This window comes from Vicia villosa, linkage group LG3 (assembly GCF_029867415.1).
Source record: "Vicia villosa cultivar HV-30 ecotype Madison, WI linkage group LG3, Vvil1.0, whole genome shotgun sequence".
Classification (NCBI taxonomy): domain Eukaryota; kingdom Viridiplantae; phylum Streptophyta; class Magnoliopsida; order Fabales; family Fabaceae; genus Vicia; species Vicia villosa.
The window spans coordinates 198,363,937-198,377,236 of NC_081182.1; the positions used below are offsets into that span (position 1 = coordinate 198,363,937).

At 30.9% G+C, this 13,300-nt stretch overlaps 1 protein-coding gene across 1 annotated transcript; it reads left to right on the top strand.

The window, feature by feature from the left end:
* Positions 1 to 9,745: 9,745 nt before the first annotated feature.
* Positions 9,746 to 10,806, top strand: LOC131593244 (protein RADIALIS-like 3). The gene is made up of 2 exons (XM_058865588.1): positions 9,746 to 10,347; positions 10,515 to 10,806. The coding sequence occupies exon 1, from the start codon at positions 10,109 to 10,111 to the stop codon at positions 10,343 to 10,345; it is 237 nt and encodes a 78-aa protein (XP_058721571.1). The 5' UTR covers positions 9,746 to 10,108; the 3' UTR covers positions 10,346 to 10,347; positions 10,515 to 10,806.
* Positions 10,807 to 13,300: the final 2,494 nt, after the last annotated feature.

Consider the following 13,300-nt stretch of genomic DNA (forward strand, 5'->3'; position numbering starts at 1 on the left):
AGAGTTGTTTAGAGTTTGCTTTAAGAGCTTTGTTGAGTTATATATAAAAATTGTTAACCTTTGACGAGTTGCGAGTATGAAATAAATAAATTATTATTCAATTGATGTGTTTTTAAGTGTTTTGTTAAGTTGAGGTGTAATTTTGAGTTGCAGAGTAATAACATATTTTTACTATATTATTGATTATTTTTTAGCAATAATATAATTATTAAAATGTAATTATATGAATATGTTTTAGTTGAGTAATTCAGAGGAATTACGTTGTAGGCCTTATATTGGCGAAATTATGGTTCAAATAGGAACCTGTTTGAGTATGAGTTGTGAGTATAATTCTATTGTTGTTTTGAGTTTGTCATTTCTGTTGCCATGTTCATGCATACATGTATATTGGAGTTAGGTAGGACTTCGGTCTAGTGAGGTTAGGTTCAGAGAAGAATCATGATGGTCTCATGTCCAGAGAAGAACACGGTCTAGAGAGGAACCAGAGACAAGGATGAATCAGTAACACACCTCTAATGCCCAAAAACCCGGTACCACATGTATATTGGAGGACGAGTTTGGTGCATTTCGCATTTGCATTATAATAATTATTGTTGTTGTTGTTTCTATCTGAGACTAATTTAAGTGTTATTATAAATGTCTCGCTGTTTACTTTTACGCCTAATATTTGTAAGGATTATTCTCACCACTTTGTTATTGTTGTGTGACCTTTTATCCCTATGTTGCAGATATAGATAGCGAGTAGTAGCTACTGAGTTGAGAAATGACAGTTACAACCTTATTCATTATTGTTCAGTTTTATTTAGTACGCTTTGTGTCGCTCTGATATTATAGCATTGGGATGAGATCATTGTTCCTTGTAAAATGAAGTTCATGGGCATATCCTATTAAAAGCTCTCAAGAGATTGGAAACTCTCAACAAGAATTATTAGGGAGAAGATTAAGTCATCTTCATTTAGACCGAACCTCTATAATTTGTTGGTGTCTTTCTCTTTCCCTTATCTCTTTAACTTGTTCAATTAATTTCTTTCCTTTATATTTCCATTTATTTCTTTATTCTTTTGCTCATTTCTTTGTTTGTTTTAGAAACGATTTTAAACTCTGATGTTTTTTAAGATTTTGTTTTTAATCAAAGATTTTTAAACCTTCATAATTCAACCCATTATTTTTGGATTCACTTGTCTAACAAGTGGCATCAGAGCCTAACGCCTGTTTAAGAACTGATCATGTCAAGAGGATGATGACTTCAAATATTTCATCTAGCACAAGGAATATCCTAAATATACATCTACCATTCAATGGTGATAGGTTTGATTTATCAAAGCTATTTTTTTAATTATGTCTTTAAATGATAATCAATTCCTTTAAGTCCCTAATTTTAATTCCTCCAATGAAATGTGTGACACTCTTGAGCTGATATATGGAGTCTCTCTTGTGGATATATGTGTTTGCAGGTGTAAAGTTGACAATCTTGTATAAGGTCTATCTAAAGTTTTGATGACGACAACAATGATTAAAGTCAATGGCAATAGCTTTCAATCTTGATGATGTCGATCTAACCATAGAAACATCTCATGCGTCATCAACAAAAAGAGACCCAAGATCAAAGTGCTCATATAATCAGAAGCAATCAAGCAAAAAATCTTAAAATCTCAGATATAGTATGAAAGCTTGCCAGGTCATGTCTGTCTGAGTGATCCCCGTTCTGTAAAAGTAAGGAAGTAGCTTAGAAGTACTAAGGCAAGTCACACACACACTTAAAAATATATTTTTATATAATTTTATCTTGAAAATTATTTTCTAAGCCAAGAAAAGTTATTAAAAAAAATTCCAAACCTTTACCAAATTATTTTTTTACTAACCAATCGATTGGTAAATTGTATCAATCAATTGGCAAGACTTTTCTAGCCAGCCAATCGATTAGGGCATTAAGTCAATCGATTGGATAAGAGCGAATTGATTAACCAAGAATTTATGACGATGCATTAATGACTTACAACGAATCTATATCCAATATTTATTTTCTGGGCTTGCTAATTGATTTAAAATTAGCTGACCATCGATTGGAGCTCTATGCCAATCGATTGACTCATTAATTTTCCCATGGATTATTTTTTTCGTTTTTTTTTTCAACTCCTATATAAAAGGAGGCTCGCCTCCACTTCATTACTCACAACTTTTCAATGTTTAACATTTTCTTTGAAATTTATCTCTTTAATTCCTTTATCTCTCTCTAGAAAATATTTCTTTCACTTGATATTACCTTAGTGCTTGTAAGTAAGGTTTTGCTTGTGAGGAAGAATTTTTGTAAGTAGTTGTGTTGTTTGTTTAACTCTTGAGAGTGTGATACTCTTGAGAGTATTGAGTTTGGTTCATGAGATAAACAAATCTTAAAATATCTTGTGTGGTTTATTGAGTTTTCTCGACAAAAAGTTTAACTTTTGGTTATTGAGATCATCCTAAAAAATCTCTAAGAAGGTTCTAGTTTAGCTTGAGATAAAAGCTATTTAGGATTAGGATAAGTATGTAAAAATATGAAGATTAACTTGTATAAAGGTTCCTGGACATAACTTTCAAAAGCTCAAAGTTTATAGTCAAACTCTCAAGAAGACCACTTAGGGACAAGGCTAGATCAACGTTCGGGCAAACCTGTATAAATATATGTTGCGATCTCTAACCCTATCCTTTAAATTTCTACTATTTAATTTCATTATTCATTTACACTACAACTAACTTAACCAAAATTACTAATACGGTCTTAATTAAGAAAAGTATAAAATTAATCACGAATTTTAAATCATACAATTCACACCCCATTTGTGCTCGAAGTCACTTGTCCAACATCTCTAAGTATCAAACAATATGGGATGAGCTCACGAGTCCAAGAAATTGAAACACCAAATTAATAAGAAAGTTATCTTCATAGATAGTGTTTAACCATTAGAAATCTTATAGGACATGTTATAACTTTCATAACTAACAATTACCTAAGAGTTAAGAATTGGAATCAAAAACTTGATCCAATTGAGATGGAAGTGTTTATGTCTTTTTGGAAAAATCTAGGAGGAAGATGATTTTAAAGATGGGGATGTTGAAGTTAAAAATGAATTATTTAATTGTTTAAATAGGATTATAAATGATGTTGTTGACCGCAACAAAATTCTTAAACAAATGTCAAACATTCATTATGATAGAAGCATGTTTGGTTATGAAGCTGCAAATAACTCTATGAAGGATATGTTATCTTAGGAATGGTGTAATTTCTACGGAGATATGACTCTATAATTAAAGAGGTTTGTAATTCGTGTTCTAAGCTTAATTTGCAGCTCCACTAGTTGTGAACGAAATTGGAGTTTCTTTGAAATGGTAATTGAATTATCATTTGTTTGTTTAAAGACTTGATTTTTATTTCTTTAAAAATATTTGGTTGAATTATTATTTACTTTGTAGGTTCTTACAAAGAGACGAAATAGGTTGCATAAAAAAAAGATGAATAACATGGTTTATGTCATGTACAATTTGAAGTTGAAAATTTAAAAAGAAAAAGCAAAAGTGTTGTTCTTTCATTTGAAGATATCCATTCAGATGATGGATGGATAATCGAAGATCATAATGAAGAAAATATGTAAAATGAAATTAATGTTGAGCAAAATGATGTTATTGTTCCCAATGACGTAAAAGTTGATGTTGTTGTTACTAATAATCTGTAAAATGGTTGTGGTGGCAATGTTGAATTGGGTGGAATGAAACTTCAAGCAATATAATTTTGATTAATGATGAAGAAGGTGTTTCACACCCGACAAAATTTTTATTTATTTTTTAAATGATGGCATTAGAAAAAGGAAAATTGATACAAAAGGATATGGGGACATAAACCAATACCCTATCAAGAGAAAATAAACCTAAATAATGGCATCCCTAGCTTATTCTTAACAAAATCAGCCGTTAAACAAGTAGGGATGGATGAAAAGTAAGTAGAATTCGTAATACTAAGCCCTATATTAGCTAGAGTGTCAGCACAACTGTTCTCTTCCTGATAAATATGAGAAAGAATATAGTTGTAATTTGGAGATACAGATTGAATAATACTTTTTTTAGTAAATTAAAACATTGACTACAATAAGGAAGATATATGTATATGAGGGCCACTTTATGTAAAAACATGTTCTTGTAAACTACTATAAAATATACTTGTGCATTTTCATTTCCCTTGTGTATTATCTTATTTAGCTTCTTTTTTTTTTAATGTTTTTTCTTCTCTTATGTTATATTTGAGTGGTAGATTTAAAAGAAGAAAAGTTCTTTTATTAGTAACTTTAAGAAAAAGTTTTTAAATGTTCAACACAACTTAAATTCCCCTCTCTGTTCTTGTATTTTTTTAAGTACCTTCTTCATGAAGCTTTTGGAAGGAAAAATCTAGAATAAAGTGGCATCTTGAGGGAGATCGGAATACGGCGTTCTTTCATCATATTTCCAAAATTCGCAATTCCTTCAAGCCTATTTCAATTCTTAGAAATGGGCCTGAAACTTTGTCGAATCTGGAACATATTGCTTCACACACGGTGGACTATTTTAAATCTCTGTTTTCTACTAACATTTGTTTGGTGCAAGACCTTTCTTTGGTGGAAGCAGTGATTCCTTGTCTGGTGAATGATGATATGAATTCTCTGCTCACTTTGCTCCCTTCCCTGGATGAAATTCAAGCTGCTGTTTTTTCTCTCAATAATGATAGTGCTCCCGGTCCTGACGGTTTCGGTGCCTCCTTTTTTCATACGTACTGGGAAATTATTAAAATAGAGGTCTCGGACGCGCTCATTCAATTCTTCCATACAGGGTGGCTTCCTCAATGCTTTAACTCTAATGTTTTGGTCCTTATTCCAAAGACGGACAGTGCAGACTCATTGGATAAGTTTCGGCCCATTGCATTATCCAACTTTAAATTCAAGATCATTTCCAAAATTATTGCTACTCGTCTTGCGGTGATCATGCCTCGTCTTATTTCTAGTGAGCAAAGTGGCTTCATTCAAGGGAGGAAGATTAAAGATTATATTGCGTTAGCTTCGGAAGCATACAACATGTTGGATTCTAAAGTTTGGTGCGTTAACGTAACTCTTAAAATTGATATAACAAAGGCTTTTGATACATTAAATTGGTGTTTTCTGCTCAAAGTTTTGAAACAATTTGGCTTCAATGAGAAATTTTGTCAGTGGATTCATATTATATTACCCTCAGCCTGGATTTCAATCTCTGTCAATGGTTCTCTCACAGGTTTCTTCAATTGTACGAGAGGGGTTCGGCAAGGAGATCCTCTTTCTCCTCTGCTTTTTTGTTTGGTCGAAGATGTTCTCAGCAGACACATTAGCAGCTAAGCAGTTTCTGGTTCGCTTACTTTGATCAAAGGTCCTAATTCGATTCACGTTCCTTCTCACATCTTCTATGCGGACGACGTTCTTATTTTTTGTAAAGGAAGTCTGGCCAATTTGCGTTGTCTGGTTGCTACCTTCGAATCTTATGCGAATATTTCAGGCCAATTCGTGAATTGTGGGAAGTCTTTTATTTATGGCGGTGCCATGTCTCAATCTCGGTTGAACCTCCTTTCCTCCTTGATTGGGTTCACAGCTGGGACCTCTGCGTTTATCTATCTCGGTGTTACAATTTTTAAAGGCAAGCCCTGTGCGAAATTTCTTCTGCCTATTGCTGACAAAATAATTCTTAAACTTGCTTCTTGGAAGGGATCTCTTTTATCTTTTGCGGGAAGAGTGGAACTTGTTAAATCTTTTATTCAGAGTATGCTAGTTCATTCTATGGGTTTTTATTCTTGGTCGGTTTCGTTATTAAGACGAATTGAGATAGCTGCCCAGAATTTTATTTGGAGCAGGGATATCTCGAAGAGTAAATCTATTACGGTGGCTTGGAAAAGTATCTGTAAGCCTTTCTCGGAAGGAGGTCTGGGAATTAGATCGCTGTTAGACCTAAATGCGGCGACAAATTTGAAGCTTTCTTGGGATTTTGTCTCTTCTGAGGATCCTTGGGCCGTCCTCCTTAAGAATCGGGTTATGAGGAAAAACAATTTCATAAAGTACCACATTCACTCTTCGATATGGTCGAGTATTAAAGCTGATCTTCCGACAATTTTTGATAATTCTTCGTGGCTGCTTGGTAATGGCGCTTCTATTCGGTTCTGGTATGACGCCTGGTGCGGGCAGCCGCTGTTTTTAGAGATGGGTGATACCGTCGTGCCCGAAGATCTTTATATGAGTTCTTTTATTTCCGGCTCCGGCTGGTCCTTTAATAATAGTGCTGCTGTTCCGATTTATGTCCAAGTCAGAATTTTAAACTGTCACATCCCTTTTGACTTACGGCCGGATAAGAGGATTTAGAATCACACGGTTTCAGGGGATCTAACTCTCAAAGATGCTTACGAGTTCAAGAGAAGTTCTGGATCTAGTGTTAATTGGTGGAGATGGATTTGGTCTAAATTCATCCCTCCATCAAAATCTTTCCTTGTTTGGAGAATCTTGCTAAATAAATTTTTTACTAACGAACAGCTTAAGCGGCGATCCTTTGCTTTCCCCTCTATATGCAGCTTCTGCAAGGTGGCTGAAGAGAGTTCTCAACACCTCTTCTTCGAATGTTCATATGCTTTAAAGATTTGGAATTGGCTTAGCGCAGCTTTTAACTTTAGGTTGCGGATTTCGTCTTTGGAGGACATTTGGAGTATTTGCAGTCGGCCATTGCATGCGCACTGTAAGGTTATTCTTAATGTGGCTATTGTTCATTTGTTTAATGTTATTTGGCTAGCGCGCAATAGTGTGAGATTTAAGGATCGCAACATTTCTCCCGCCTCTTCGATTGTGCGTATTGTTTCGGTTTGTAGTTTAGCCGGTAATATTTTTAAAATTCCTTCCTTCATCAATATTCATGAGTTTGAGGTTTTGAAGAAGTTTAAAGTCAATATCCAGCCCCCTCCCGCTCCAAAGATTGTGGAAGTCATTTGGAAGCCGCCTCCGTGGGATTGGATTAAAATCAATTGTGATGGTGCCTCTCTTGGCAATCCGGGTCCCTCGGCTTGTGGAGGTATTGCTAGAGACTATGATGGTAGGTTCCTTGGAGCCTTTGCTAGTTTTATCGGTGATTCTAACTCTCTCATTGCCGAACTCACCGGAGCTATATTAGCTATTGAGTTCGCCCATGAGAGGGGTTGGAGAAAGATTTGGCTGGAATCGGATTCTTTAGTAGTGGTGCGTGCTTTCTCTCCTCCTTTCTGTGTTCCTTGGCAACTTCGCACAAGATGGATTAATTGTGTTAATATTACAGAAGGTATTTCTTTTTTGGTGTCTCATATTTTCCGCGAAGGAAACAGTTGTGTGGATTCACTAGCTAATATAGGTCTAAATATTACTGATTACACTAATTATAGTAACATTCCTAGTTTTTTGCGAGCAGATTTTGTAAAGAATAGGCTTGGTTTGCCTTTCTTTGGGTTCATCAATTCTTGAGAGGGTTTTGGTTTATGTCCCCCTCCTTTTGTATCAGTTTATTTTATGATATATAACCTTATTTTAAAAAAAAATAAAACCTTCTTCATGTGTTAAATTTTTTACATATTTTTCTAATCCTTCATAAGTCAATTAGGCTTTGATATCCTAAATGAAATTCAGTGGAGTGAAATTTTGGACCCACAGAAAGACCATTCTTCATGCAAATGCTAAAGCAAGAGAAGAATAACATAAAGTTAGGCATTTTGATGACCTACTTGATCGTGTATAATGTTGTTGGGATCTCAACCACAAACGTTTTTACTACTGTTTTATAGAAAAGGTTGTTTTTTTTGTCGTGTCTAGTTGCTCAACCACGTGATTTTAAGCCTTATTGGAAACTAGTATAAACATCTAACTAGAAGTGTTTTATACATTTTGTTTTTAAGGGTTAAATGCATTTTTGATACATAAAAATTAGTTTTAAAAGGTGTATTATATTTTTTTTTATCAAAGTTAGCATTTAGTTTCTCAATTTTTAAAATTGAGATTTTGACCTCCTATTTTATAATATTTGAAATTATTTATGTGTGGAATAAGAAATTGATAATTTAGTGATAAAATATGATGTAGACTCCTTTTAATACAACAACGACAATCTTTTATAGATAGAAAAAAAAAACATATACTTACAAGGTTAATATTCTAACTAATGAGATCTCAAAGATAAACTATAAGAACGAATCGTATTTTAGTGTGGCGCATAATCGCATTTATATATGGAAGACGATTACAATCATTTCTGGTTAATACAACGTAGAATGTGAAAGACTGTTAAATTGACTCCAACAAATGAGGTGAGTGGGGTGTACGGCTCCCGTGCGTGGCTCCATAGCGAAAAGTTAATGTCGTGTCTAATATTTTAATGTTCTATATATAAGAGTTTTAGGATTTTTATATTTTTATATTTTTTATACCAAATTTAAACTTGAGATTGTTACTCAACATGATATAAAACTCATATAATCTTGTTCAAACACTTTTGTTTGTTCAATGTCACTTAAGTGAGCATTTGATTTTTCTGTTGGAAGAGACAAAAGTGATTTGAGACATATAAAATTGATTTTAGTAATATGTTATGTTATGGTGATGTTGAAGTTGATTTGTTTTTAGAATTAATATTAATTTGAAATTAATACTTATAGCTTTTAATTGCAAAATGATTTTTTTTTTAATTTACATTAAAATGTATTCAAATATAAATCTTTTCATATCTAACCAAATTTTAACTAAAATCAAATTATTCAAAATCAAACTTTGTCACGCATAACCATTAACCATACTAGACATTAAGGTTCTATTTAACAAGATATTATTTTGACCTTGCTTATAAACTAATATAATAATAAAGGATTTTTCTAACCTATGCAACATTGCATAGGATAAGGGTAATTAATACATTATTTCTTTCCATATAAATTATTATATTAATTATTTTTCTTTTGAAAAGTAATTTTTTATATTTTCTCTCCTACCCAATTAATGGATCAACATAAATAATAATAAATATGATAATTTATATTTAAAAAATTGGTGTATTAATTGTCTCTTATTCTATGTAAGGTTGCATAGGTTAGAAAAACCCAATAATAAAATATATGTTTGATAACTGTCATTTTATCATGAGCTTATAGTTTATTATAATAATGTGTAATTTATTTTTAGATGATATTTCAAATATCGTTTTAGTTTATAGTTTATAATTTATCATTTTTTTCTTTGACTTATTATTTTAACTAAAACTCACTGCTACTCTTTATAATTTATTTTAATTTAAATAAAACAACTATATATTAAATTTCTTTTATATCATTTTAATTTATTAGCTAATTGAATCGTTAATTTTATCAAACACTTCAATTAGTTTATTAGCTATAAATTATCATACATCAGCTATAAATTATAAATTATCAATTGTTAGCTATTTGTCATAAGCAATAAACTATCAGCTAACTTATCCGTTAACAGATATTTTTTCTAAACAGAACTTAAATACATAAACTTATCCGACTATCTATTTGCAAAAAAAAAAACATTTATAATTAGAACAAAATTCTATATGAATTTAGTCCAACACAATCGAAAACTTTGAAAAGAAAGCATTTTAAAAATTTAAGTCTTTACCACAAAACCAATCCCTGCAAATTATTATTCCTATCTATATATTCACTTTTTTTTTATTCATTTCCATTTTTTAGCTAGTTGAAGATTCTCCAATATTGCTCCTCAACATTTTGGTCCTCCTCTAATTTGTGGTTCTTGAGAATACAAATCATACAAATTCTTTCTACATCTCACCAAAGATTTTCATTCCAATTTGCTCTACCCCACACCTTACAAACACCCTCCAATTCTTCTTATATAAAGGACCAAACTTTGCTTCCTCATTTCAAAATCACCTCTTCTTTGAGTTTCATTACTTACACAAAATCTTCCACATTTTGAATAACCTTTTTCTCATCTAAACCATTACAAGTTTTTGTTAACTTTCAAAACCTTAAGAGTCTGTTTGGTGTTCAGGATATATAATTCGGTCGCAACCTCGAAGTAATTTGTTTGTAGTTCAAGAAATGGCATCAATGTCAGCATCTGGTTCATGGAGTGGTAAGGAGAACAAAGCATTTGAAAGGGCTTTGGCTGTTTTTGATAAGGACAGTCCTGATCGTTGGTCCAACGTTGCTAAAGCTGTTGGTGGAGGAAAAACTGCTGAAGATGTCAAGAGACACTATGAACTTCTTGTTAGGGATATTAGGCACATTGAATCAGGTCAAGTTCCATTCCCAAATTACAACAACAATGCTAGCTAAAGGTAATATACATACATTGTTTCATCTTTACAAAATCTAATTCAGACACGTAGGAGAAGACTAGTCTATACAGTTACGCACAGCTGATATCTGATTTAGAAAAATAAAAAAATCACAAACTCTTTATATTATATTAACATTTTTTAATGCTTCATGTTTTCATTTGCAGGTTTAGAAACATGAAGCTCCAGTGAACAAATGATGTCAATAATGAAGAATTTATGATTCTAATTGTTATGTAATTTTTATTTTTCAATTTTAATTTTAATTTTTAGAATCATTGGATTAGGTATAAGTATATGGTGTTTCATATATGTAGTGCCAGTGATGTAGCATTTTAGTGAAACTATTTGTCATAAGAATCATATATCCCATGATTCCATTGTCCCACTTTTTTGTCGTTGGAATATCAACGGTTCTGTTTTTGTTCCATTCCAATCCTTAATAAGATTATAATTTTGTGGTGTATATATTTGTCCCTTATTATATTGGTAATTATTTTACTATAAAGCTTATGTTACTAAGTTGATATATATATATATATATATATATATATATATATATATATATATATATATATATATATATATATATATATATATATATATATATATATATATATATATATATATATATATATATATATATATATATTAATAATCATTTTTATTTTATAATACTAATTTTAATATATTATATGTTATATATTACATCAAACTAAATTTTTAAAATATTTTTATAATACTAATAAAAAAATAATTTATAAATTGGTTATCCAAAAATCGATCCAACTTAAATAGTATAAAATTCGATTGAAATAGATTATTTTATTCAAGTTCGAACTCACATCTCTGTATTTGATATTCATGTATTATCAACTGAATTGATTTAATAAACGACCGAATAAATTTTTTTCTCAAAATCGATTTACTTTTTTTTCAAACATAGTTAAAATAAGGTTTTTATGACATCTCCAAAAAGATAAAAATATCTCTGAAATGTATTGTAAATCCTAACAAATATTTCACATGGATGAAGAGTTAGCAGCAATTGGAGACAAAAACAGCTCATAGCCACAAAAGTACCAAACGAGGATAGAAATGGTTTGGTATGGCCACCGGAAAGCAAAGCAATCAAATCACATACACACCATTATGATTTTGTTAGGTCGGTTTGTTAAACAACCCATGTATTTACCACGTGCCTTCATATTCTTGATAACTATTTTTGGTCTTTAAAATTGACTCTATTTTTGCCGACTTTCTTTCATTTTTGTTTTGAACTGTTTCATGTTTTGGTAGTGAAATTTTTAGCTCGATTGAGTACAAGAGATTATGACATTGATGGTGACATTCAAATTCATGTTCTTGTGAGATACATCTTTATCAAGTGTATTGATTTTCATTGATAAACTTTCACATGTTCAATATATAATCAAATCTTGTGTTATATATGTTCCTTTATTTTAAATTTTAATGTGGTCATTTCTATTTATAGTATTTATAAGAATTACATTGCAATTAATTTTGTAAAGTTAAGGATCATTAGAAAAAAATAATGGAGCGCGTTGGTAATACATTCTTATAAGGGTGAAATAAACATTTGAAAATCTGAAAATATTTTTCGGAGATATATCTTCGAACGCACCTTAAATTAATTTTTAAAATGTTATAGAAATGCCTATTTGAAAACCCCATATTTTTGTTAAAAAACGGGGAATTTGGAGGTTAATATTCGAAACATGCCCTGGTAGCAGAATAAAAATTATTGAATCTAAATTGCTCCAAATCTTCTATAAATAAAATCTACATATCATTTCTTCAACGTCACATACCACAAACAGAGATGAGGCAAACATATCCTCACCTTACTTTTGTCTACTTCAGTGGTAAGATGTCGTCACTTCAATTTAGGTTCTCCGAGGACACGCCTCTCACTGAGCTGAATACCATACTAAATTCTCTTCTGCAATATCCTCAAAATTAAAAGGTGGTCAAGCTCGAGTATCGTTCACCCTCACTTGACACTGAAGGAAAGATAAAGTTCACTCAATTTGCATTGAGGACGGATGACGATTTAAAAGTTATGTGAAGTACTTTTCACCGATACTCTACTAAGAGTCTGATTGAAGTCGATGTGAAGCATCAAAGATCAGGAGAAGATGTTATCAAAATGTTGCAACGTCTTCACCTACCCGTTTATAATAATATGTAGTGTTAAATTTCTATTCCACTATCTGTAATTTCGGCTATCTATGTTAAGTTGTTTTGATTTTAAGGTTTTTGTTTCTGTCTGGTAATCAATGTTTATTTTAGATATGTGTGTCCGAAAGATACCATTTATTACCTTTGAATAAGCATCTCCGAATCTATTCGATAAAAAACTGAATTGTGGTGAGTTCAAATATATCTATCCAAATTAAAAGGATGTTGCGTATCTATCCAAATTAAAAGGATGTTACGGGAATTTCATCCAATATCCCTAAAAATCCATAAGAGTGAATTAAAAAACTCCCTAATTTTAAAGAGAGAAAAAATCTATTAAAACCTTTAAAAGTTGAGAACCTTTAAAACCTATTAACAAATATAAAATTCCCTATTGGGTTTTGAAAAACCTTATAAACTTATCTATTAAAACCTTTAAAACCTCTAAAAAATAATAAGACTCAATATTTATATAAAAGCATAAATTTTATAGATAATTTGTTTGGAAAATTTTGAAAAAAAAAGTTATAATATTATCCATAAGTTATTTTTTAATTTATTTTTATAAATTCTTCAAAATAGTTAAGCATTTTATTTTAATATTTGATTCAATATTTATAGAGTCTGATTATAAAAAATATTATATTTTAATTATAGTTTAAAATATTAATATATTATAAAAAAAATGAAGAAAAAATTAATGTAGATTAATATATTTAAATAATTAAAAAGTCAATAAATTTATAATTTA

Coding starts and splice junctions, on each gene's coding strand:
- LOC131593244 (XM_058865588.1), top strand. CDS start 10,109: ATGGCATCAATGTCAGCATCTGGTTCATGGAGTGGTAAGGAGAACAAA.